General features: G+C 34.1%; 1 protein-coding gene across 4 annotated transcripts; it reads left to right on the forward strand.

The window, feature by feature from the left end:
- The first annotated feature begins 767 nt into the window (after positions 1 to 767).
- Positions 768 to 27,698, forward strand: RBM39 (RNA binding motif protein 39). Of its 4 annotated transcripts, none has more exons than XM_073236678.1 (18): positions 768 to 1,073; positions 1,638 to 1,701; positions 3,449 to 3,498; positions 6,720 to 6,795; positions 7,947 to 8,138; positions 10,526 to 10,591; positions 10,687 to 10,740; positions 12,656 to 12,773; positions 13,155 to 13,307; positions 15,041 to 15,178; positions 16,375 to 16,440; positions 18,062 to 18,266; positions 18,636 to 18,713; positions 22,340 to 22,390; positions 24,524 to 24,605; positions 25,983 to 26,088; positions 26,556 to 26,634; positions 26,726 to 27,698. In XM_073236678.1, exons 3-18 carry the CDS (start codon positions 3,480 to 3,482, stop codon positions 26,824 to 26,826), a joined length of 1,584 nt encoding a protein of 527 aa, XP_073092779.1. In that variant the 5' UTR covers positions 768 to 1,073; positions 1,638 to 1,701; positions 3,449 to 3,479; the 3' UTR covers positions 26,827 to 27,698. The 4 variants fall into 4 exon arrangements, with proteins under 4 accessions (XP_073092779.1, XP_017508043.1, XP_017508032.1 ...); XM_073236679.1 differs by lacking the exon at positions 768 to 1,073 and adding an exon at positions 1,928 to 2,000; XM_017652554.3 differs by lacking the exon at positions 6,720 to 6,795 and having other exon boundaries at positions 7,944 to 8,138; positions 22,358 to 22,390.
- Positions 27,699 to 27,942: the final 244 nt, after the last annotated feature.

The following is a 27,942-nucleotide window of genomic DNA, read 5'->3' on the forward strand; positions in this document are numbered from 1 at the left end:
GGACATGTTTGCAGAAACGAAAAACCCCACAACAGGCCAGACTAAATTCAGGAGGCACAAAGCTGATCCACTGTCAAGGAAAGTAGTTTCATATTTCACTTTCTTTTTGCCTTTCTCCACTACTTCCAAGGGTGTTTTGAAACTCGACAATGGAAGCAGCATTCCCTCCACTGACTCCTAATGGCCAGGATATCTAATTTTCGTTCTATACCCTATCACCCTACCCCGGAACAAGCTCTTCCCGCGAACTCTTACATACTTTTCACTTTGTTTTCGTCGTTGGCTGGATAAGCTATACATGACCAGTTTCGTTTTATTCTACCGCCATAAGGTCTAGGTTGCCTTACAGCGACCTTGACAGAAATCTGGATAGAAGGCCCAGGGGAGGGGAGCGGCCAGTTTGGAGGGAGAAACCACCAGACAACCGTGAGGACGCGCCACGAGGAGGTGGCAACCACTGAGCTCCACTCAGCGTAGTGCCTTTGAAAAGATTGACAGGAAGTGTACCAACTGTCTTTGCTCTAGACACTTATGTGGTCTCGCGAGATAGGACGCCGTTCTGGCACCTCCCTGAGTGGGGGATGGGAATATCTGTGGCGCAATCATTGCGCGAGATTGGGCCATGGTCGCGGGGGCCATGATTAGATCTCGCGATATTTCAGCTTCTCCAGTTTGGAACTAGGGGCAGCTCTCGCGAGAGCCCGTGCTAAGGGCTCTGTGAGGCCCCGTGTGTTTGTGTGTGTGTGGTGTATGTGTCTGTGTGTGTGTGTGTGTGTGTGTTGGTGACTGTGAGTACGGGGAAGCCGCGGCCGCCATTTCAGAGAGCTTGCCGACGCTGTCGCAGGGGTGGATCCTGAGCTGCCGAAGCCGTCGTCCTGCAAGCCAACGTGGGCTCTTCTAATCCAGTTGTTTCTTTTAGATTCGCTCGGGTCTATCCGCCCTAGGAGCCCGAAATTCGGGCTAGGCGGTACCGCGGCCTGGGCCTAGCGGCTTAACTGAAGCAGCAGCGGCGGCAGCCCATCCCCCCCACCGTTCCGAGTACAAGCTCCGCAGGGCCCCGAAAGCCCGCTGAGGTAAGGAGAAGTGGTGGACTTGGGCATTGTCAGAGCTGCTTTGAGGTTTGGTTTTCTGGGTTGAGGGGCACTCCTTAGGCTGTCTTAAGCGACAGGGTGGAGAGTTTTCGAGAAATTGTCCCCTTTTTGGCGACCGCGCCCTTTTCTAGGCTGGTAGATTCCAGAGTTTTGGGGTGGCATTGGATCCCAGAGGCGCCTCAGGCAGATGGCGACCTGTCCCTTGGAGGCCTGAGCCGTCCGCGACCTCCCAACATGGCGCCAGCCGAACGCTGCCATGGCACACAACCCCTCCCAACCGAGGGAGTTTCCCTTTGCCCCTAAAATGGCAGTGCGTGTTTTGCGCGCAAAGAGGCGCACTCACTTGAGGCTCCCGGGTTCTGTTTTTAGAGTTCACTGTGGGCTGTTTATTTTCATGTGTTTGGTCTTGGGGGCATTTCAGATTTAATTGTCAAGCCTGGTAAAGTGCGTACCACTCAGGTCTTTAAATTTTGCAGTATGTTGGGTAGGAAAGAAATAGAATTTAAAAATGTTTATACATCACTGAATTATCTTTTTACTTCCTAGGCGTTTAGAGAAAATGGCAGACGATATTGATATTGAAGCAATGCTTGAGGCTCCTTACAAGAAGGTGAGAAAAAACATGTCGGTGAGGTTTACATGTTTCTTAATTTAGCATTATTCACGAAACTACTGCTGAAATGTAAACTAACCACCCCGGAGCCCTCTTGATTTATCTTATCAGAGATGCATTACGTGTAACTTACAAAAGTAAATATTTGCTATTGATGTAATAATATTGTGCAGTAGTTTCACTTCAGCGTGATGAATAAATGCCCATCTATCTCTCTTTGTAGACTTGCCTAACGATATCTCACCTCTACTCCCATGAATTCACCTTTGATTCCAGTGTGAACTGTCAATCATAAGGTAGTAATTGAGTGACTTATCGCTGTACCGTGGTCCCCTAGGTAAAATGACTCAACTAAGAATACCAGCTCCAGTTTGGTATAGCAAAAAGGTGAATGTAGTGGTTTGGGAAAGTAGCAGGGGTCCAAGAATAACAAAGCATAACCAGTCTGTGGCAAGCAAATCTTTAAGCCTTTTAAGAAGAAATGGGTGAGATGTTAAAAATTCTTCTCTCTATATATAAGACTGGTGATAGTAATTATTAAAACAGGCAGGTGCTGATCTGCTGCTCAGTTAAAAATTACTAAAATTCTTGGATCCCTGAATAGAAAAAAATTTTAAAGCAAAAGAGGCAGTATCACAACTTAGAGTCACTTGATGACTGTTTTACTGTTCTCCATATTGTTTTATTTCTAACTAGTCCCTGCCATAATATTTCACACTAGAAGCTACAAAGGAATTATTTTGATTAATATAGTCTTTGACCCATTTCAGTATCATAGTAAAAGTAAAGTGTCTTTTCATTCTTTCATCAGTTGGTGGTGAAAATAGCAGTATGCATGCATTGTCACTGGTGTCAAAATTGTAAGCTTTTAAGTTAGCACTTAAACTTCTATAACTGATGTGATCAAACTTTAAACATTGCGCTAAACCTTTTAAAAATAATACATTTGTTTTGTAGTGTATAGCACGACCATGTGGTACCAATTTGGATGAATTTATAGCTTTAAATAGTGTATGTAATTTTGTAATGCTTAGACTCTTGAAGAGCTTTCTATTTTAATGTTACGATTCTTGTGTTTTAGTTTAACATGGGATGTAATTCCATGTAAACAGGTATGGAAGTAGGAATTGTTTAGGCTGGACTGGTGGATTATTAATTGACTTTCTTGGGTTCTTGGGAGTCAACATTACTAAAGCAGTGTGAATCCCTGTTTGCTTCAGGGCGAGATGTGTGACAGAGGTGGCATCAAGCTCTTACAGTCCCAACCCTCCAACGGAAATGGGCGAAGATCTCAGGAATGGCATCGGTCACAGGAAATCGATAGTGGCTGGCTGCTAGCATGGCCACTTGGGGCTTAGGCAGAAATAGAGCCATGGTACTGACCAAAGGGACCATAGCACATGGAATAAAACTCAAAACAGGACTTCATTCATGTTTTATAGAAATTCTATTTAACCACTTCAACACTGTAAATCTGGATAACTTAATATCTAACTATATAAGAAAGTAAAATTTAATGTTAATATGAATTTTTATTTTTGTATCTTGATGACTTAATTGTAAGCCACAAAGTGGTTAAACACATACCCATCTAAATTTTTTTATAGCCTTCCATGTTAAACTGTAAATAAGTAATTAGTTTTAAAATTGTTTTGTATTTTCTTATTCCTGTTCCCTTTACCCTTTGACAACTTGAAATGTTACCACTTCGTCCTCATGATGTTCTTCTATCAACCCTGCTTAGGATGAGAACAAGTTGAGCAGTGCTAACGGCCATGAAGAACGTAGCAAAAAGTAAGTTTTAAGAAGGGACCTGGGGTGGGGGGTACTTTATGTGACTGAGATCTTAAGTTGTGTTCCGTGGCTAAAGCATCAAACTAAAATTCTCTTCTGAAGCTTTTCTTGCCTCTTAGAAAAGTGATTCTTTACTTTTTGGGATGAGAAACTATTTGAAGATGTAAAACTATGGATTCTTTCCCTAGACATCAGGATATGGTTTCAGGAACCTTTTGGACAACTTCCCCACCTCGTCCATCCATGATAATCTGGATAAGAGTTCTTGTATTAGAGCTTGACTTTTGTCTTAAATTTATTAACTGACTTCATATTTAGTGATGTTTTCAATAAAATTACTGTAGCCAATGAAGATGGGTTAGGAAGAAAGGTAATACATAATTGGGCCATGGGAGGTATTGTTTGCCCTAAATCACTGAAGGAGTCAGAGGTGTGAATTGTTGATACTCCTTGCTGCTTAAAGGCCCTTTTTGTAGTAATGCCATAGCATACTTAAGTACCACTTACGTTCCTTTTACATGGCTTTTGTTGTCTTAGGCTTTTTAAACTCTTAAGACATAATGAAAATGCGTTTTAAAACTTAGGCATTTATGCAAGTTATTTGAGTTAAATGGGTAACCCATAACAGGAACTCAGTGCTGCAGACTAGTACAGAATACATTATACCAGAAATCTAAATAACACTATAAACCAAATAACAGGTTGGATTTTTATCTTGGAGCTTCCCTTCAGCTCTGAAATTGGTGATTCTTAACATGATGTGGTCACATCACAGTATTAAATAGTTTATTAGCCTATATTTGTGATGTCATTAAAACAGTTTGTTGTGTTCATGACCCCATAATACACTGAAAAATTATGAGAAAATAGCTATCTGGTTCTTCTTGACTCTTTTCCTCCAAAGAGCTTGAAGTGCTTCATAAAACACTACCTCAACATCCTCAGAGCAATATTGTTAGGTAGATTGATAAAATCATAAAGTAGATGATAAAGTTGTCAGATTTGGTTATTTGGGCTCTGTTACGCCAATATTTTAAAAATATAATCCCTAAAAAAATACAGTAGTGATGGATTTTAAAAGATCCGGTAGAAAATATCCTACCTTGTTTGTAGTACAAGTTTGTGTGGGAGTCTGTTGCAGTTCCTCACTAAAGACAGCAGGGTTTGGAATTAGGTTGGGTCTTCAGTTTTGGCTTGAGGCAGTCAGCCAGTCATTGCATGTCATCTGATTTTAGACCTTTTACCAAAGTAATAATTTTCTAATTAGTGGTTCTAATCAGTAATTCCATAATGAAAAGAAACCTATGAAGGGGTATTCATATAAATTGAAATGATCCCATTTGAGGATCAGACCTAGTGGGTGAGTAAATCTCTCTCCCTAAGTGCCAAAGTGATGAGGACAGTCACTTTTGGTCACAGACTTCTTTGTTGGATCATTCTCAGATGTCCCATCCCACTCCTTGGCTACTAACACCATTTCCAGTTTAGAGTTGTTTTTGTTCTGCATCTGAGCTCTAGTTTTTACAGGAAATTTAGCATCAAGTACTTCATGACTGATGCTTAGTAGCCTTTATATATCTAATGTGAAGTCTTATGGGAGGGACTAAATGGAAAATTTTATTTAATAGGCCATAGGATTCTTTGTTTAAGGGAAGAACATTTCAAAACACTGCAGCTACCATCTGGTATCTTTTCAAATGTGCAAATTATTCCCCTGTTTGACTTATCCTCAGTTAAAGCTGAATAAATAAATGGTTCCTTTGTTTAGTCAGAAACTTTTTGCCCATTTTTCTGAAGGGAATTAATCTTTCAAATTACTTTTTTCAAAGAAAAATTTTTGGATTCAGGGATAGAGTATAAAAAAAGTGAAGTGAGTGTTCTGGTTTTTAGCCATTAATATAAATTAATTTTCAATCAAAGGAAGGTGCCATGTTGCATTTTTCATCCTAAAACTTACTGTACTAGAAGCCATTGAATGTTGGGATATAGTTTTAAGGTAGAAAGAAAATGAACATTCTGAGAAATTGGAAGTTGACCTACTAGAAAATGTTTTCTTTTAAAAAATAGTTATTCTGATTCTCAATACATTCAGTTGTATTCAGTAGTAGTGAATGGAACTAAGTTTAGTATAAAGGCAAATTGGTATCAATTAGCCTGCTTTCTGAAGAGCTATACCTGAGTTTGGCAAGACCTCAAAGTATGTCTTTAAGGTACCTGAGCTTGCCTTTATGGTAATATAATGTCTAAACCAACATCCATTCAGTTAAACTCTTTGGAAATTAATTCAAAAAAGGATAACAATACAATGCCACAGTTGAAATATATTGGCTACTGTAGTGTGGATTATAAATTTTGGAATAAATGACTTTTCTATTTTTTTTTCTTATTTTCCAGAGTACTTTGCATTTAAAATTTAGATCTTCTTACATGGAAGAGGTCAAATCCAGTTATAGCAAAACACCTTTACAGCAGAGGCCATATAACTCAAAAGTCCAAAGGCCCAGCCCAGTGGACCATTTACTTCAATGATGTTCAGTACAAAATTCCACTGCCACTAAAGACTTTGGAAAGTCCCTTTTAAGTTGTAACAGGATTTGACTATTAGTGTGGATTTTGCTAACCCTTCTTTAGTTAACTTAATGTTCTTTGAAGCTGCAATTTGTTATAGAGAAGTTTACAGCTTTCTTGCACCTTCAATTTCTGTCTTGGCTTATATGAAGAGGGTTGTGTTTCTGAATGTCATAGTATGTTGCCGTCTTTTTACTTGTCTGGGGTTGCCTTCAGATGTCAGTGGGGACTCATTTATAAAAAGTCCTAGCAAGACCTTAAGTTGAAATCAGCTCTCTAATTTTCAAGTCCTTTCCTTTGACTGAATAAGTTTTGGGCCTAAAAAGAGGTAAATTGGGAGGTTGACTGCCTCTCTGTTGTGGGTCATCTATGAGCAGAACAAAACTTTATTTGTCCTTTTTGTGGGGGATGGAGTTAACGTTTTACTTTATCCCTTAATTGATTATATTTAGGACTTGATTGTAGCTCTCTAGCAGAATTCTTTAAGAGAGAGTGTCAGGTTTTTCAGGCAACAAAGTTGGAATGTTACTGTTGCCCTTCTGGGCATTGCTTTGATGACTTCTATATAAATAATGAGTGTAGCCTAATTTTCTGTCATGTGCTACCTAGCATATACATTTCTGACAGTCAGGTGGATTATCTTGAAATTTTAGACAAAGTTTCTGCCTCCTTGGAAAGCTCTACATCTCCTTGTGATTGGAGTGTGGGTTTCAAGATTCCAGAAGGTGGGTGTCTTCATTTTCTATTTTCAATGCACTCTAAGATGACCTGCTTACAGGTTCTCTGAGGCAGACTTCAATTGCTCTTGTGCTAGCTTTGCTTTGATAAGGACTAAACAGTTAATTACATTTCCAAGTGATGTAGAGTTGTCAAAAATGTTTAATAACCTTTTAGCTGCTACAAATTGACATTTTAGTAGAATACGTCTATTTTGAAATGTCTTTCAATTTATATTGAAATATCTGAAGGCACCTCTAAAATTTGGGTGATGACAGAGGTACAGATTGTAAGATTCAGTTACGAAAAGAGTGGGTGGGCTTACTGTGGAGATTACGGAAATGAACAGAAAAGATAGGACTGACTGGCTTTTTTACCTAACAGAGTTTGAGATTTTGTAAAGGTTTTATAAAGGTGTTGGTTCTTTCTGATTGTACCCCACAGGCTTGTATTAACTGGCATAAAAATGGCACAATCCATTTTCTGTCGTACTCATAACTTTAAATAGGAAGTACCTGAAATGGTCACATTGAAGTCTAAGACTGTTAGAATGCAATTTAGTGCATTTGTTTTATTGTCACTACTTGTAATTTGCCCATGAAAACCAAAATGTTGATGCTTGTATGGCCCTTTGAAAGTATAAAATATTTGCATGTGTAAATTGGGCCAAAATTGGCTTACTTAAGGGAAATCAGTATACTTAATGAACATTTTTTTTATCTGATCCACTTCTAATGCTTAAATGTTAACATAATCTTCTGTAACTATGATTTTGTTAATGTATATCATGGAGTACAGTAATACTGTTGGGCAGATCATGATGGTCAAACTTTATTTAACAGTTCAGGTTTTGATTTAAGCCTGTCAACAAGTCCTTTCCTTGTTAAAATTGTAGCTGACTCCCAGGAGAGATTATTATAGTCCTTGCTTTCTTAGATAATTCTTTATCAACTGACTGCTGATTTTCAGTAGTAGAATGCAAAGGTGGGGTGTTTTTTACCTTACCTAGGAATTCTTTTTCCATAAAATGATTTTGTATCATTGTGTAATAAAAATAACAAAATAAATAAAAGATGAAAAAAATTTCTGACCGTAAAAGGGAATTATATTTTGGCATATTCTTAAGACAGCAAGATAATGGTGATCTTTTTTCTTCTCAGGAGGAAAAAAAGCAAGAGCAGAAGTCGTAGTCATGAACGTAAAAGAAGTAAAAGTAAGGAACGGAAGCGAAGTAGAGACAGAGAAAGGAAAAAGAGCAAAAGCCGTGAAAGGAAGCGAAGTAGAAGCAAAGAAAGGAGACGGAGCCGTTCAAGAAGTCGAGACCGCAGATTCAGAGGCCGCTACCGAAGTCCTTAGTATGTAACCATAATTACAAAAATTTTGGTTTGAAAGTCATTATCGGGCTGTCCAGATAGCAGTTAACCTGAGTGATTGGAATTACAGAATTTTATTTTTCAATATAGTTAACTAAAGAAAGGGTATTGGCATTGAAAGACCAGTGAAGTGGAAATACAGGGTGTGGACAAATACATAACTTTGTTTTATTAATACGGCATACAGAATATGTTCTGTTACTCTAATAATATTTTACCTGCATGCTAAGTCCAAACTAAGGTATTGTAGTGCCAAATACATGAAAGCTTAAAGTGTGTGAGCTATGACAGTATTCTTTAATGAATATAACTTTAAAAAATTTTTTACAGTTCAGATGGAGATACAAGTTACAAATATTATAAAAAGTTAATCCTTGTCTGCGTGGCTGTTTTCAGCTGAAATGACAGACCCTTTGAATTTGGTTTATCTTGGTAATCCTTTTGGGGACACATCACACATCTTTTGTGTTTTTAAGGTGTTTTAATAATAGTAAAACAAAGTATTTGAAAGGTTAAGTAATTGTCATTTGGATGTTATTTAAATAATTTGGAAACATTTCGTTATAGTCATTTAAAATTTTTAGCTATATAAATAATTTTAGAAACAGTCTACCTGTTTAGTGCTTTTAATGATGCTCTTTACTCTTAATAAACATACTTCTGTAAACTATGGGATATGTTAAAATTAATACTTCTAATTTTAAAACTTGAATGCTTAAAAGATGAAATTCAGAGACAAACACAACTGAGTCAGAGCCTTGTCTCTTTCACTTGGGCAAGTTGACATTTCTAAGGTTTAAGATTTCTCATCTTTTAAGGAGGCAGCAACTGACAGGTGAAGCTATTAACAGGAATGAAAGATGAATGTAAATAAGGCATCCACCATATTTATTGCTGTTCATAAAATGTTTTGGTGTTATTTGAAACCATTAAGTTATGTAGAAACTTTCTTAAAGTAACACTTTATGAGTTCTTCTTGATTCTGGCTCCTTAATCGTTAAAATAAAAGAAATTGGACTTCTCTGTTCCTCTAGCTGCTTGCTTCATAAATTTAAGAGCTTAAAAGCGACCACAATATTACTTTAATCCTGAAAGCTCCGTTTGAAAATACTTTGTTTTTGTCCAGTTTATCAAAATCGACTACATGGTGTTTTTTTTTTAGCAGAATGAACTTATAGGGGGGAAAGGGATCACCTTAAAATTCTGAATGTTAATTACTTTATTAAATGTGAATACTTGAAGTCAGCCTGTAATCCTGGCCTGACTTAAAAACGATTTAGTTCTTATGTTTCGTTTTGGTGATTTTTTTTTTTTTAACTATGGAGGCAATAACTCAGACTTGCATACTTAAAGGAGAAAGAAAATAGCTTAATACATTGCTACTTGAACCTGAATTTCTCCAGTATATTTATATTGTTAATTACCACTGTTAGTCTTAATTGCAAAGGACACATTTAATATAAAATTGTATTTGGAATTGCTTGGATGTTGAAGGTGGTAAACATGTAGTCTGTGAAATGGAATCTGAACGTGGATCACAGACCACTAGGTACTAGCATTTTGCTACCCTCTTGGAAGAGGATAGTAGGATGAGCACTAAGCTATATGATTTGTACCTTTAAGATAGTTTGGTCTTTCAAAATAAAAGGCCCCAAAACTGGGTCTTCTTAGAACTTAGAATAAAACTATTTTAGAACAGTCACCTCTGTGAGCTTTTGTGAAAATATTCCTTTGATATGTCAAGTTTTCAAAAAAATTTTCCAAAGATTTGATGAACTAACTTCCTTTACATCTTACTGTGGACTATATTACCACAAAGAATGCACTAACTGCTTTTTCGCAGTCTGAAACTTACATAGAAAAGTTGGTATTTTATGATTTTGTAAAGAATTAGTTCTCTTAATTTCTTAAAAGGAGACCCTATAACAAGAAAACATGCATAGGAATATTATATATATGTATGTTATGTATAAGTACGTATATTACTGAGAAATGATCTGCAAAGACGCACACCAGATTGGTAAAGGTGCTTACTCCTGGTGTATCAGTGTGGTTTTTTTAAACCTGAGGAATGTATTCATAAATGTGTAATTAAAAAAGAAAACTAGACTGAAAATGAGAGTGAGCATTTTCAGAATCCTAAACTTTTTGAGGCTATAACCTTTATAGTCTTGGCACCTCTCAGTGGTCCAGGATGATCATTTAAGAGCAGTTTGGGATAGAGTTAAGAGAAGTCTCTTATTTCCTCTTCATAATTGAGGTGGAAAAGAAGCAGCCTAAACAATGTTAAACTTGCTGGAGAGCGCATGAACGTGATCTTAGCAAGACCCTAACCCTGTAACTAGTGTAATTTTGTTTTTCCTTTTTAGCTCCGGACCAAAATTTAACAGTGCCATCCGAGGAAAGATTGGGTTGCCTCATAGCATCAAATTAAGGTTTTTAAACATACTTCTGAATTGTTTAAATCATTTTTCAGGGAACTAATGTGGTGTGCTTGTTTGGGTAACTTCTGAACTTTTTAACTTTGCAGCAGACGACGCTCCCGAAGCAAAAGTCCATTCAGAAAAGACAAGAGCCCTGTGAGGTAGCTGTTGTCCCTATTTCTTTTTTTGAGAGCTTTTAGCTTTTATAAAGCTTCAATTTATACTACTGTTTAATTTAATGTCGTTTAGTAATTTGAACCATATTAAATGTTTGCTTTTGGTAGTACTGCTATTAAATCAGTGAATTCCCAAGTTTTCAGTACCTCAGATTAATGTCATTTGACCAAGAATGGAGCTGTTATTACCACTTTTTTTTTAAGTTGGCACATTTTCTTTATTTGTATTCCTTCCCAACTTGTCATGTGTAATTACCATTTTTTAATGTGTAGATACTACATGTGATCTTATTTTCCTCTTAGTTAAAATTTCTTAATGGTAGCTATAGAAAACTTTAAATAGACTTGGTTCACCTTTGGAATTTCATAGATTTTGAGTTATGAAGTAGCCTCATGTGGGAAAAGTAGCTGTAACTGGAGTTTTATCATTTGGCGCTCTTTCCTCAGGAAAAGTATTTAATCCCCAAAGTCTTAACCAAATTGACTTATTTTTAAGTAGTAGTCTTAACGTTCTTGATGTTCCTGTGAGTTTTTTGTCTCTGAAATAAAACATAAGACTTACTCTCCAGTATACCATTTTGTTTCCAGGAACATTTTGTTACATGGCAGTATTGTTCTTTATTGATGTTTTGGTTTCCCTTAATTGATGGGAATAATTTAAAAATTCTCTGTATTGATCTTACTGTACCTTTTAACTTTGAGTCTGTCCTGTTATTTGGAATATTTTAACTATTCTAGAATTTGGTGAAAATCTTATTTTAAATCTGTATTTGTAACAGACTGAGGTTTTTTTTAATATTTAGTTTCCTGTTATAAGAAAATTCCCTTTTAATAGTTACTCCCTGGATACTAGTCCATCTTTGTGTCTCCATTTTACAATAATTATGTTTAAAATTACCTGATTTCTCAAGGAGATGTAGCAGAATTTTATTGGAGCATTTCAAAAGTACTTCCTGAGAATGTCCAGAACATGGATAAGAGCATGCTTATTATGCTTAAGCAACTTCAAGGATTCCCACAGAACCTTAAACCTTGGGGAGATATTTTGTAATAGATAATGTGAATAGATACTTATTTTTCCTTGAAGTTCATGAAATTAAATTTCATTTATTGTGCTCTTAACTTTTTTCACTTGGGCACGTTAGTTTTCTCTGTAAATTGAGAAGTATATTCAATCTTAAAGGCTGTGAAAATGAATTAAATCCCACTGTTGCAATATGTCTAGATAAAACTTCCTGCTTTGCACTTTTATTTACTTAGTTACATTCTCATATTTTATAGCCATCCAGAAACATTTCTCTGGATTATAAATTTGAAGAGTCTTAGTACATGAGATTGATAAACAACCAGCTCTCACTGTTCTGTATCTCTCTCAATTTGTAAAAATTCCTAGAAACAAATAGTTATCATTATTTGGGGTTTTACTTTCAAGTTAGTCATTTGTAAATATCAGACAGTCTTACTTAATGGTGTTATGGTTTTGTTGTGGGAAATAATTTTTAACACTAATTTTCAGACAGTCTGACCTTTCTGACCTTTGTGACTAGTTAGGAGATATTTCTTGTCATTTTTACTCTGACGCTTCTGATTGGCCTTTTGTTATCCTTGAGAAATTATCATTTTCAAAATTGAGAGACCAGTGGACTTTTGTCCTGATACCATGTAAGATACTAGAAGAAACATTTAGTAAACTGTCAATCCTGTTGAAGTAATTGAGTTACAATGAATTACTATCTGGACATTTTGTATAAATTTTAGTGAAAATAGGCTTGGGAATAGGGACAAACAGTTAAAGTTTATTCTGTTAACTGAAAATGTACTTTAAAATGTTAACTTAAAGGAATACAGTTAAATAAATGAAATTTAATAAAATTAATTCCATAATCTTTACTCCTGTTAGGGAACCTATTGATAATCTAACCCCTGAGGAAAGAGATGCAAGAACAGTTTTCTGCATGCAGCTGGCAGCAAGAATTCGGCCAAGGGATTTGGAAGAGTTTTTCTCCACAGTGGGAAAGGTAACCTTGGCCTATTTAGAGAGGTCAAATAAGTGTAAACTGCAAACAACATTTTAATAATGTCGGTATGGCAGATAAAAGGAGGAAACATCTAAACACCAGATCTTTTGATTCAGTACAAATTGGATGACGGGCATTTATTTTTGATAACATTTTTTTTTTGTCTCACTTAGAAGGTAATAGTGTTGGAGTTGATAAATACTATCACATATTCATCAAAAGATAGAAGTGGGCCTACAAATTGTTTAAAAATTTTATTCACTGGCTGCTTTTCTGTATCATTAATACACCTGTCTTTCTTTTTAAATCATTACATCTACAATGGGTTACAGTGGATGATTACACGAACAGAACCTTGTGTTAAGTGTGTTTTCTTTTTAGGTTCGCGATGTGAGGATGATTTCTGATAGAAATTCAAGACGTTCCAAAGGAATTGCTTATGTGGAGTTTGTCGATGTTAGCTCAGTGCCTCTAGCAATAGGATTAACTGGCCAGCGTGTTCTAGGAGTGCCTATCATAGTACAGGCATCTCAGGTAATTTTTTTCTTGGTTAGAATTTGATCATTAATATGGAAACCTGCTGTTGCTTATTGTTGGACTATAGTGCCTTGGGCCTCAACATAATCACCACTTACGGAGTCAGCCATTGTCAAGATAGCTTTTTTTTTTAACTTGGCCTTGATTACTTTGATAATAGTGTACTTAATACCGTGTTTTATTTTCATAGAGGTAATTATTTCATGGAAAAGACTTGAAAATTTGGTCTAGAATTATATTGATTTGCAATGATAAATTTGTTGGGGATAGAAGCATTTAAAAACATGTTCAAATGGAATGATTTTGATGTTTTTAATTAAGTCAGTATTTTCACTATTTTATGATACATTAATAGTTTGAAAGTAAGAAACAGCAAACTATAACTCAGTTTTTTTAAAGGAATATTCGATTTAAAGAATATTTTTGTGCAGTTCAAAATAGTCATTGTTTGCTTTCAAACCACTGAAATCATTACTCCTATATCTGGTTACTTCACAAACTTAGAAAATTTTATAAGGTTATTTACAAAGCTTTATAACTGGATCTGATTTGAAATTCCAGTTTTGCTAATAAGCCATATGTAACCATAGTAAAATTACTATCTGTCATCTCTAAATGTCAATAATAGGTCCTACTTAATATTTTAGGAGTACTTACTATTGGGTATTATTGCTTGGTTTTATGTAAACAATAGGAAAAAATTCGTTTAAGAGATGGAAAAAGTCATTGGTAAATCACTTTCTGTAATGCAAGAGGATAGACCCCAGTAGTGTTTGGATTGTTGTAAGAAAGGGCTAAGAAACATCAAATTTTTTTTTCGACTTTTCAGTTTGTTATAATATCTGATTTTGACACAAATTAAACACATTCACTTTTTGGCTGCCTTTTGATTAAAAATATTCAGCTTAGGAAAATATCGATAAGTATATATTTATTTCCTACACTTACTTCCTCTCCATAAATATAAAACACATCTTACTAAAGCTTCTGACTAGAAGAAACGTCAGATTTAATGAGGTTTTGAATTCATTTAATTTTAACCTCCTGTTGAGTAGTACCAGGTTGTTTAGGAAAAGAAGTTTGTGTTAGAATGTAAATTAAAACTGTTTCCTTTGAGAAGTACTCAGCTATGGATAAATGACAGCCAAGCTGAATGCATGGCATGCTTTGTTTTTTATTTACATAAGCCCTATTATGGCAGCCAACCAGTTTGTATACTATATACTCTATCAGTGATCCTGAGAGCACATTAATTCTAATGAATGAATAATGTATTTACCAAAGCCAAGAAGCAATCTTACCTTCTATATTTAGTATGTCTGATACCAAGATGCATCTTGAGATGGCATAATGTAGTTTGATGATTGATTTTTATGTATGAAATGCAGTGCATGATTGCATATGTGTATATATATGACTTCTACATATGTTTAAAACTTTTATAAAGTTTTTTATTGTAAATACCATTAAACACAAAGCGTTCACTAAAAAACTTGGCATTATTTTAACCCTTTAAAGTGCACAATTCAGCGCCATTCATCCGTCACGTCTGAGTGGAATTACACAATATTTGTACTTTCGTGTATGACTTCTTACTCTTAGTTATATATTGTCACTAACCTTTGACAGCCGTTGTCATTAAGCAAACCTAAGGTGTGAATGGGATTTAGTGCTCTTAATAATGACTTGGGCTTTTGTTGTGTGATGTGCATTTTTTCTTGATCTTGCAGGCAGAAAAAAACAGAGCTGCAGCAATGGCAAACAATCTGCAAAAGGGAAGTGCTGGACCTATGAGACTTTATGTGGGCTCTTTACACTTCAACATAACTGAAGATATGCTTCGGGGAATCTTTGAACCTTTTGGAAGAGTAAGTCCCAGTTTCTTCAGTGGATCCTTAATGGGTTCTTGACCCAAACATAACTGCATAATAATTTCTATGTAATTACTCTCTCATGTAAGATAGTTGTCCTGAAAGAATATAATCATTTGAAGTTGGAGAATCTATTAACACATTACTGATAAGGCTACAGTGAAGTTCATAATCAGTATTAGGATATATAATATTTTAAAAACATGAATGATAAAGATGTACTGTGCATTTGGAGCAAGATTTTTTTTGTGTGGTTTAGTCAGTGAAAATTGAGGGTAGGAAATTAAGGGATCAGAGTTTTGTCCAGTTGGTCCTCATATTAGAATGGACATTCTGTTTTAGAGTAAATGTTAATAGTAGGCTTTGTTCTGGTTTAAAAGATTTATTGTGTGGTCATGAGTTAAAATCTGGTTCTTGTGTATGTACCTTGTTGATTACTAATCTTCATTGCTTTTGGATATATATTTTTCTTAAACTGCACCCATCAACCTGTTTGTTAAACTGTTTTAAATGTTAATGGAAAAAGACTTGATATTTTAGGTTATCTGTTGGAAATACACAGGTCATAATTTTATGGGTTGGTCAGTCGGTCATTACAAAATGAGTATGTTCCTAAAACCACCAGAACATGAAGAAATACAATATGTAGCTGTATTTTTTTTTCTAATTGTGTATTTTAATTTTTATGCTTTCTGTGTATGGACAGCTTTATTGGGATATTGTGATAGAATTCGTAAACTGTACAGTTAACCCATTTAAATGAACAATATTTGCTTTTTAGTGTGTCCTCAGAGTTACACAGCCATCAATCACCAGTGATTGTTGTATTTAGTTATTCCAACATTTTGGGTAACTTATTATGTAGGGTATTGTTGAGAATTAATCTTCAGCATTTTTAGCATAATGGAAAAGAAGCATGTTGGTTGCATTTCTAACTCTTGATTGTTCTACAAAGATTTTCTGAATTTTAGTGGGGTTTTTTTTGAGGCAAAAAGACTGATATGTTCAATTTTTTTTCCTGTTCTCAATTGAGCAGAAAATTTCTTGAGCAGTTTTTTGGCTTTTAGAATGTTCTTTGGGTATGGGAGGTTGTAATATGTGTTCAGTTATCTTTTTAGGGGACGAGGTGATTTTTTCCACTCATGCTTTGGCCCCTTCCTTTTCTCTTACATAATAATTATTTTCATTTTTAGATTGAAAGTATCCAGCTCATGATGGATAGTGAAACAGGTCGATCCAAAGGATATGGGTTTATTACGGTAAGCAGTTACGACTTACAAGTTTTTGACCTAAGCACAGTAAAACTTCATTAGTTAACTTCATTAGTTACTGGTAATAGGAAAGGAGGCATGGTTAATATTTTCAAGTGTTTTAAAATAATTTTTAGTAACCATTACTTAGTAGCAGTTAAGTGTTCACCAAAATGTGGAAGTGTAGCCAGTTTATTATTACCATGTATGTGATTAGTTTGCTTAGTTAAGACTTCTTTAGACTCTTGGTTTTTTATGACACATTGTTGTCACTTATATGAAGGTCTCTTAGAATTGTTTTATTTGAAATACTTTCTACATATATATACCTCATAACTCACCGTAACCAGGATTGCCTTCTTACAAAAGTGTTTGTGGGCTAACCATCGCAGCCCAGTCCCATTTAGGATATGAAGTGGCATGTGGAATAATTGTAAATGGAAGTGCCATTTTAGAAGTAAAGTCTCTTGGGTATTATTTCATGATGCAGTCCAGTTACATGATAGCAGTTTTTCAAGTGTATTTCTTAAAACCTTGGAAGGTATTGAAAAAATTTCAGTTTGAAATACAGATAGTTGTCACCATTGCTGCCATCATAGAAAAATTCTTTTAAATGTAGATAGGTCCTAGCTTTGATGAAGAAACTATTGTTGTCCTAAATCTAAGTTTTAGTAAAATTTAAACCTGTTCTATAGTGATAGAGAATGTGTTCTATTGGTCATTGGAATTTTATCTACCTCAAGGTGTACTGTTGAAAGGAGAAAAGTTATAGGACTGTCAAATCACTAACAATCAGTTTTCTGTATAATAACACTTGTATGGTTGTATTCTTTTATTTGCCATCAAGAAGTGATGTGGTCAAGATAATACATGTAACTTGTATTTAGTATTTTATAACGTATAGCATTTTATACAATAGTTTTAGTGCTCAAATATTTGGTTGGGACATTTTCACTGTCAACTAAGCTGTTGTGACTAAGTGATTTATAAAGAAAACTAATTGTATGAATTTCTAAGGTGCTGTGTGTGTAAATGTTTCCTGTTGTGTAACTACTGTCTAATTCCATCTCAACAGAAAATGAAATATTTTTTATTTTCTGATGCAAGATTAAGCTATGGAATTGGTGGGATGTGTTCCTTCCATTACATTAAAGCTAGAGTGTGTAAATCACAGTTTTATTGTGTTTGCATCCTGAAATTAAGAATTTTAGCAATTTTTCTGGCAATAAAACATGTCCCAGGATTTTTAATTAAAAATAACATTTGAACTGTTAATTTTTCTGAATAGTTCACTTTGATTGAGGGGAGAAAAGCATCATTTTAGTTCATCTCAGAACATTAAAAAGGGTTTGATGTTGAAAAAATTACTTTCACTTTTTGTTACTAAGATTTCATATTCCTGAAGATAGGTTTATTACTTGTTAATATCTTGGCCATTCAAACTGACGTGAACAAATCTAATTTGCATAAACTTGTGGTCTGATCATGTAGGTTATATTACAGCTTGAAATTTCTCCTTTATTGCCTACCTAGTAGTAACTGGATATATTATACTTTCTGACCATTTCTTTTTCTTAGCATATACGTAAATTAATATACTGGACTTTTTATCCCCCTCTCAATGATACAGTTTTCTGATTCAGAATGTGCCAAGAAAGCTTTGGAACAACTTAATGGTTTTGAGCTAGCAGGGAGACCAATGAAAGTTGGTCATGTTACTGAACGTACTGATGCCTCCAGTGCTAGCTCATTTTTGGACAGTGATGAACTGGAAAGGACTGGAATTGACTTGGGAACAACTGGTCGTCTCCAATTAATGGCAAGACTTGCAGAGGGTAAGTTTTTCCTAGGATTGTGAATGATTTATTGTGGTTAGGATAATGAGAATGGTGACTGCAGACTAATAAATGGAAAATAATTTTTCCTTATTTTGGGCTTGATGTTATCCTTGGGCAGCATATTTAGTTCTATAGATGGTGTTCTTTGCCTTGATCTAATGGAATATAGTGGTGCTTTCTGAATACCATAATTTCTGTAATAATCATATCCTTATACTTCAGCATAAATTTAATTGCAGCTTTTACACAGTGTTCTGCTTGTAAATTCTTTTAGTGAAGTGACTTTTGGTAGTAAGCCCCCCAAAAATGAGGCTTTTCTGCTTGTAAACATAATAAGGACTTTAAGACCTGTTTCTTGTTTCACAGGTACAGGTCTGCAGATCCCACCAGCGGCACAGCAAGCTCTACAGATGAGTGGCTCTTTGGCATTTGGTGCTGTGGCAGGTAGGAATTGAATCTTTTCTAATTTGAACATTGTTTTTCACCTAATTCGAAAAATTGCCAAATTTTTGCATTTAAAAGGACTTAACTGAGAATTCAATTCATCAAGTACTTTTAGCCTATATACTTCAAGAGTTCACATAAGAGAGTAGAGATAACAGGACAGAATTATTAACTAATCATAAAAACTTATTAAGCTATTTTTGAATCCTGCCTGCTGATTTTTAGTTGAAATTACCGTTAGACCTTTTTTTTTTTTAATGAAACACCAATTTTATTCCTTTATACACTAATAAGAGATCACTGATTTACTTCTCTGTCCTAACTTTTAAGAAAGCTTACCTGAAGCAGTAGAGGGATTGGCTCAGTGGGGAGCAGCTGCTGAATTCCAGTGAGATTGTACTTTGTAGAGCATAATAAATTTGTGGTAAAGCTAGCCATTAGACCTTTTTAAATACATTAGTTTTTATTAAAGACCAAAAAGCTTATGTTGTTTTTCTTTGTAATGTTTAAATTCAGGAAACTACCAGAGATCTTTAAATCAAGCTTTAAAATAATTGTAGTATCAAGAATGCAGAGAAAACTGCTTCCCTAAATATAGTATATACTATTTTGACATTTTTCAGTTAGGAGATGAAGTTTCTGGAGAGACCAGAAAAAGAGATTTGATAGTTTATTACAATCATGTAACAAGGTTCAGTTTATAAAATACATTGTATTACTCTATTCTATGGCTTAGTTATGAAGTTGGCTTTTATAAATGTTGATACTAAAGTCTACAAGCTAGGACCGTATTTAATTTTTAAATGTTGAAGACTTGCCTTTTTTTTTTGTATCATTAATCTACAATTACATGAGGAACATTATATTTACTAGACTCCCCCCCCCATCACCAAGCCCACCACCACCACCAAGCCCCCCCACCCCTCATACCCCATTACAGCGACTGGAAGACTTGCTTTTAGAACATCTAAGAACCACCATTTGTATTTTGGACCTTGGATGACAGGAAATAATATCTGAAGAAAGTATGGCAATCTCCATTATGAAATGATCTTTTGATCTTGCCTGCAAAGTGATAGGTAAATATAGTACTGCTTCTGAGTATACAAAAAGGTCCATGTGGTTGCTTCATGATTTCCTTTTAAATTAAAAATTACAGTAATTAGAGGATTATTTCTGCCTTTGCTTTATTATTTATTAGAGAGATGGGAGATTTTCAGTGTTTTCCTTTTTAGTGGATATCCAAAATTTTTTGAGTATCTTTAGAAAAATCTTCTGGTTTTTTGTGCTTCCTGTCTAATAGTTATTCTCTAAAATTTCTGACAAAACCATGATAGTGTGTCCTTAGGAGAAAATCATAGTCATTAATTCAGTTCTGTATTGAGTCATTTGATGACTCCTCAATACCCTAAATTGCTGTTTTATTTTAATTCTTTAAACAAGTGTCAGGCATTTTATTTTCTTTACAGTGAACAAATAGTCCTAGAAAGCCATTTGATGTAACTGAAGATACTGAAGGAAACGTCATCACTTCCAGTAATACATGCTACTCTGTTGTGTGAAAGTTACTATCTGAAAACTCTATCCTTATATTGCTTCCTATTGTTCAGATCATTCTATAATTTAGAAAATGCTTCGATTGCCTACCATATTCTAGGTATTGTGTTCCACTAAAAACTAGTGAACAAGATTTTTTACCTTCATGAATTTATTTGATGCAGTAACGAAATTCATTCCTAAAATTTCTTAATGTATTTGGGTGCTGTATCAAATGTTAATACTTATAAATCATGTCTTCACCTAATGGAAGATTTTTCAGTGTTAGATATCATTATTGCCATCATTTCTCATATGATGCATGATGTATGACTACACATCCCTGGACACATGCACTGTCATTTATAATATGGCTGTCTGATTATGATAAACTCAAATGCCAAATGTCCATATGGATTTTTGAAAATAGCCATTTAGTTATTTATACTTGTTCCCGTTTTTAGTGTTTATTTAGATGATTAAAAGTTTGGTTCTCTTATACCATAAATTCTTACTGCTACTGAAAATGATACATTTAATTTTTAGGTAAATATTTACATAACTGGGCATTTTTCTGTAGATAGTCATTATTAAAACCTTAAACATTCCTTGTTGAAATTAAATTGCTGAGTGTTGATGTGTTGTAGACCCTTATTCCCTAAGTCTCTTAAAGCTGTTTTTTTTTCTTTTTGAACCTAGTGTATTATATTACTAAATATCACTGTATCCACATGTCTTTATTCTGCAAGTTTAACAGGTGCTTTCTAACATAGGGTGGAGTCCACATTTTAATGAAACACATGCTTTGCTTCCTGTGGTGTCACAAGTGACCTGGAAGATCATTTTTGAAATTTTGATATGGATTTATATATACTTAGAATTGAGTGGATTCCTGATATCTATACATTTTTTCCCATTTTAGGGGAAAAGACAAATTGTATTATAATTTAAAGTTTATTGACAGTGTTCCTATGGTCATATCTTCAAGTTCCTTCAGTATACACCAGTTATATTTCTTCAACTCCCTGAGATGCCAATTTTGAGCACCTAGGACCCCCAGGTATTCTTAAATCCCAATGTAACTTGGACCTTTTCATTTTTGCCCATGTTTTAATGGTAATTTTCTGTACTCAGCAAGAAATAATCTAAATGGTAATAAAGTGTTAAAGTTGAATCATATGTTAATAAAAACTAGGTTACTGAATCTAAACAATTTCTGTGTTGTATGTTTTTATAACCTTAAGATAGCTTTGCAACACTGACATTTTCTTTACTGTTCAGTCTTGGCTGCTGTTTTCCCTTGCCTAGCATCTTTCTCTTAATTTGCCCACCAATGTAGAATGTTAAAGTATATAAGAAAATATATTGTTAAAGCCCCAATTCTGTATATACTTTTAAATAATGACTAGATGCTTTAATTTTTACAGTAAATCCAATTAGATTTTATTCCAGCCTCATTAAATTTCCAAGCTAGGCCAGGAAACCATACCTGATAAAGCTGTCACTTTATGGGCTGGACTTGATGGTTTAAATGCTAAAAGCACTTTAACATATACATACAGTTAGAATGGTATCTTTCCCATTGGTGATAGTCATACTACTTAATTGGTATATTATAGAAAGTGTTTATAGCTGTTTAATGTGTACTGTTGCAGTGTTTCCTGTTTTAGTATAAACTTTGAAAGTTTAAAATGCTTACTGCCACTGATAGAAAAATAAGTAGTTGGATTTCCCAAGTACTTGGAATTGAATTCTCAAGATCAGGGTTTTCATGCATTATTTTGACCGGTGTGCTTCCCTTTCCCCATTTCCCATTATTCCCATGTGAGGAGTAGAGTTGTAGGATACATTGCAGAGACAAAAGAGTACTAGGAATAGGAAGAGAGGCAAAAGTAGGCTTCCTAGGATAGGAGGAAATAAAAAGGCCCCAAAGCCTTGTCAATGAGGAATGGGGAAGGAGGTTTGGCTGCCAGGTTTTACTATAAGTTCATTTTTGATAAACCCTGCTACTGTGGTCCTCTTTTATTAATGCTTTCCTGACATTTACCCTGTTAGTTGAGGCTCTTCATTGTTCCTGCACTGAGCTGTAGAATTCTCTTTTGTTATAGATTTGCAAACAAGACTTTCCCAACAAACTGAAGGTGAGTTGAGCTTTTTATTTGTCTATGAAATAAATGTAAATATAGCAAAACACAGTTGTTTATGTTTGTTATACTGTACATAGTTTGTATTTTGGACCCTATTTAGGCAGAATAGCATTTAGTCGTGTATACACAGTAGGCTGTCTAGGAAGGTATATATTTGAGAAAAGAATAATCTAGATCATTACAATTATATGGATAAAGAAAATGAAAATGTCCCAAGTTTTGTATTCTTTTGCTTTAGTTTGCTTAGAATTATTTTCAGCCTTGCATGCTTTCCTTTGTTTTTCTTTGTTAGTAAGTTTCGTATAGAAGTCAGAAAAGGAAATTAATCATTGTAGCAGACAAATCTTTCAGAATGTGGAGTCTGAACTTGACATGAGGTTAAGATAACACTGGCTTAACCGCAGTGACTTGGATAAGCAATAACAAGCAATGACAAAACTATCCAGAACTAAATTGCATGCAGATTTTGGAAATTGAAATGAATTATATAAAGTAGGCTTGTTTTTTCTTGTTTTTAATACCAACTAAAATCTCTACCATTTGATCGAGCCTTTTGCTGTTGAGCTAATGCAGTATCCATAAGGTATAATTAAAGTTGTTTAGGGGAGTAATTCTTTGTGAAAAAGATCTGCAATGTTCCTTGATACTCAGGAATTAAATATGTACATTTAAATTTTTCCAACAAATAAGACGATTGTACTCAATCTATTTTTTCCTGATGTTAAAAAGTAAACTAGTGGTTTTTCTTAATTTAGTTATATACTGTGCTGAATTCATTGTGTTCTGCATTCATCTAGGTTGACCTGGAATGTTTCTGTCAAAAATTTTCAAAATATTTTTTGGTACTCATAGTAATCAGTTAATTTGAGAAAGTGGAAAAATAAGTCCTCAGTAATTTTGTAATGACCTAGTTTTTTTTCAAGCATACTTCTATTTGTGATAAAGGTACACAGCCTCACTTTTTAATTGTAATACATGCGCAATTGGATCTTTTACTTTCCCCAATAGAATTTGACATCTACTTATTTTAGCATTTATATGTTAATATAAAGCTTTATGAAGGAAAAATACTTGTTTATTAAAATAAACTATGAAGAAACAAAAAGCACTTGTAATTTTACGTGTCAGAAACATTTTTTATAATGTATTTCATGCACAGCCTTAATTCTTTATTCAGTGGCCTATTTCTGGTACGTCCTCAGGTGATCGTTCATTTTAATTACCATAATTTCTAATGCACTGTTTTATCCTTAGCTTTGTTTGTTGTTATGTGTTGGAATGAAATTTGTTCAAATATTAGGATTACGGTGAGTTCTGTAACAGCTACTGGTAATGTTTTATAAATCAGAAAAACAATGGAGCAGCTAGCTGTCTTGGACAGTGCTCTCAGTCAGATAAAACCAATATGGGTTTTTAAATGTTGTTTCTAACTATTACCCTCCAGTAGTTTTTTATTTTTAATAGTGGCTATTATAGCCATATGCCAGTTTTAATGTTTCTTTGCTAAAACAGACCTGATCATTGAAAAAATACTAGTCTGATTTCATAATAGGACTATTTCCTAGGATATTAAGATTTCAATGCTTGGATGGTTTTATACATCTTATTTTTAAAACTTAATTTTTTAAATAATGTTTATATTAACTTTAAAGAAAATACGTAACCATACTCATGGGCATAAACCTAAGAACTACAACATGGTATAGATTTATTTGGCAGCTTAAAGATTGTATTTTCATTATCCCATACCTCTCAGTATAAACTCAGGCAGTCCTATAAGATCAATCTTCTATTTTATCCTTTGCCTTTCTGGATTGATTTGTTATAAATATTTGTATAATTGAGTGAATTTTGATTACACGTAGTTTAATTTCCCTTCTAAAACTAAAACAATCCAGATCAGCTATTTCAAGTGTTAGGTTGCCTCAGTTTTCTGGCAACTTAAAATGTAAACTATTACGTACTTTTATAGCCTTACTAAATATTTAAGGTAAATTAGTGAAGTGACTCACTTAATTTAATTTCAAACTTTGTGTTTAGTGGGGTGTTTTTGGTTTTGTTTTAATCATCAGGGATATCCTGATACATTTTTCATGAAACTAATTTCTCTCACTCTCTTTTTTTTAGCTTCAGCTTTAGCTGCAGCTGCCTCTGTTCAACCTCTTGCAACACAGTGTTTCCAACTCTCTAACATGTTTAACCCTCAAACGTAAGTAATAATATATGTTTTTTTAGGGTATCAAATATTTATGGAGCATGTGATTTAACATTCTCTTTTAAAGTACTCTGTATTTGAAATAGTTTCTTTTGGCTCTTTGTTTTTAAGGACACAAATATTTTTTAGTTTGAGTTTATGATGCTAATTTAAAAAAAGTGACATTTAAATCTTAATCCAATCCAATATTAAGAAATATTTGTAAGTAATAATACTTCGGTCAGTTAAAAAATGTGTACATTTGACTTGAACATTTGAATTCGTTGGGTTCACTTAGCATGGATGTTTTTGAATAAATACTGGAAAAAATTTTTTTAAAAAACATCTGTACCTTAATTGTAAGAATTACAGTATATCATACATATAACTTACAAAATATGTGTTGACTGTTTAGGTTATCAAGGTTTCCAGTCAGAAGTAGGTGATTTGAGTGAAAAGTTGTCACAGATTTTTGACTGTGTTGGGAGGGGTAGGGGTAGTCCCAGTAGTTTCCACTCCCCACCCTAACACATGTTCAAGGGTCATCTGTATTATAAAAGCTTTAGTACTATTTTCTGAAGTAACATTTAGGATGTTTCAGTATTTATTTCACAGTTCAAACAATGCAACAATTTAGATCCTTTTAGTGTAATAATTTTTATGTACATAACTAATCCCTTTGGATGTGTTTGAAAGATTGGAATTGAAAACTATGCAGGTGTTTTCCATCTATATCTAAGTTTAATATGAAGTTTCTATCAATATTTCATTCTTGGTTTTGAGATTTTTAAGCTTATTTCAGTCCAATAGCAGAAAAGCACCTTTTAAAATTTTCTTTGGATAAGTGTTTGCTATGAATTAGGAATCTTTGTTTCCTACATATGAGTGATTAGAATGACATTTTAATCAGTCCAAATTCTGTTTATTACTCTTACAAATCATGTTCATTATATATTCCAATGTAAATCTAGGTTTTTGTGTTCAGTTGACTTGATACATTTATATTTGATAAAACACCATGTTTTATATAGTAACCTTAATGATTTGTAACATTCTATTTGTATTATTAGTCCTGGTTTACCATAGAAGGAGCTTTGGATTCTTTACATTCGTTAATGCTAATTTTAAAAAAAAATTTTAGCTTTATCTATGAAATGGCAGTAAATTGTTGGTCTAAGTATCATTTGAAAAAGGTGTCAGTAAACCATTTAAATGGTAATTCAGAGTTTACAAAATTCATATGGTTGATTGTTAACTCTTTTATCTTTTGATTTCCTCCAGTGCCCTACACATATCAATGATTTCCTAAATTAGTGTGTATTTAAAATATATGTGTAACATCCAGAAAGTGAAAGTGAATAGGGTCTAATAGAGATCAATTCTTTGTTACAGAGAAGAAGAAGTTGGTTGGGATACAGAGATTAAGGATGATGTGATTGAAGAATGTAATAAACATGGAGGAGTTATTCATATTTATGTTGACAAAAATTCAGCTCAGGTATTTTGATTTTTTTATTAAAAGTAGGACATTGTCTCTTTAGTGTCTTAATCCTCACATATATTTGGGGCGTAAATTATCACTTTTTCCTTAGTGTTCTCCCATTCCCCCACCTCTTAAATAAGTTTTAACGCATTGAGTAAACGTCTTTCAAAGATGTTAAAATATTTGAAGATTAGACCTAGCTATCATGTAGCAGTGCTGTTGGTTAGTATTCAAAAGTTGCCATGGTATTCTGGCATCTTGATTGATTCTTTAGCAGCTTTCAGATCGTAAGAGACACACAGATCAAGTCTGCAAGGGTGGCGGGTAAACCATTTTCATTAAAATTTTAGGTGTATGTATTAGCTAGTGAAACAATTATGTGGTTATAGGGCACTAAGTTTTTCTACAGGTAACTTGAACAAACTGGTTTGAATCCATGTCGTATATATCAACACCCTTACCTTTATTTTACTGTATTTTAGGGCAATGTGTATGTGAAGTGCCCATCTATTGCTGCAGCCATTGCTGCCGTCAATGCACTGCATGGCAGGTGGTTTGCTGGTGAGTTTGCATCCTTTTTTCCAGAGTGCTTGTTAATAGGGTCTAATACAAGTTACAATGCTAAACCACTGTTATCTGTTTTTTTCAACAGGTAAAATGATAACAGCAGCATATGTACCTCTTCCAACTTATCACAACCTCTTTCCTGATTCTATGACAGCAACACAACTACTGGTTCCAAGTAGACGATGAAGGAAAATATAGTCCCTTATGTACATAGCTTTTTTTTTCTTGAGAATTCATCCTGAGTTATCTTTTATTTAGATAAAAATAAAGAGGCAAGGGTCTACTGTCATTTGTATACGATTCCTGTTACCTTGAAAAAATAAAAATGTTAACAGGAATGCAGTGTGCTCATTCTCCCTAACTAGCAAATCCCACTGTATACAAAGCTGTTCTCTTGTTCTGCCTTTTAAATGTACATGTAGAAAATTACATTAAGGATCTGTAGAAATAGCTCTTAGAGGAACAAATGTGCTTAATGTAAAAAGGCAGACTGGGATGTAATGATGTTTTTAATGTTTCAGAAGCCTAACTTTTTACAAAACAGTTGTTTCACATTTCACTAATGTTGCTATTGGCTAATGATTTAGGAGAGATTTCTGGAATACACATTTACTGTAAATGTGTATGGAAATTCAGGACAGCTAAAGGGCTGTTGGATTAACATCTCATCTTGCATTTTGAGCAATTGGCAAGAAAAGAAAATTTCATAATTACATTTCTGGATGGTATGTTTTCATTAATGTATCTGTAAAACTTTCTCTGTAAATATTACGTGTTCTGGTGTGTCCAAGATTCCAAACAAAATGATCCCTGCATTTCCTCAAGAAGTTTAGTGACAGTCTGGTAAGCAAAGCAGTCTGAGCAAGAAATAGGAAATGCAGAAATAGGTTTTGTCTGATTGCATATAATCTTTGCTCTTTTTAAGCTCTGTGAGCTCTGAAATATATTTTTGGGTTACTTCAGTGTGTTTGACAAGACAGCTTGATATTTCTATCAAATGACTTTCATATTGCAACAATCTTTGTAAGAACCACTCAAATAAAATTCTCTTAAAAAGGCCACAAGAAATCTTCATTTTTGAAATGTTTTAAAGTCATAGAAACTTGAATAGAGTATTAGTTTCTTTGACTTAGTTTACTCGGTCTTTGCTTTAGGAAAATACTTAGTGTACACAGTCTAGGCAAACTTTTGTCCTTAAGTTGTTCCTGTACATCTTTCTATATCAACATTTAAGTACTGTTTTACTTAGTTAGGGTAATGTATCAAAAATGGCTTACCAAGAGAGAAATTTGCCAGGGCTTA

The sequence above is a fragment of the Manis javanica genome, chromosome 5 (genome assembly GCF_040802235.1).
Source record: "Manis javanica isolate MJ-LG chromosome 5, MJ_LKY, whole genome shotgun sequence".
Lineage (NCBI taxonomy): Eukaryota > Metazoa > Chordata > Mammalia > Pholidota > Manidae > Manis > Manis javanica.

What these genes read in the sequence shown, in the direction of transcription:
- RBM39 (XM_017652543.3), top strand. Translation starts at nt 1,651, where the DNA reads ATGGCAGACGATATTGATATTGAAGCAATGCTTGAGGCTCCTTACAAG. An exon ending in AAGGATATGGGTTTATTACG is followed by an intron (nt 16,441 to 18,061) that starts GTAAGCAGTTAC and finishes TCAATGATACAG; the next exon opens with TTTTCTGATTCAGAATGTGC. An exon ending in TTGACAAAAATTCAGCTCAG is followed by an intron (nt 26,089 to 26,555) that starts GTATTTTGATTT and finishes ACTGTATTTTAG; the next exon opens with GGCAATGTGTATGTGAAGTG.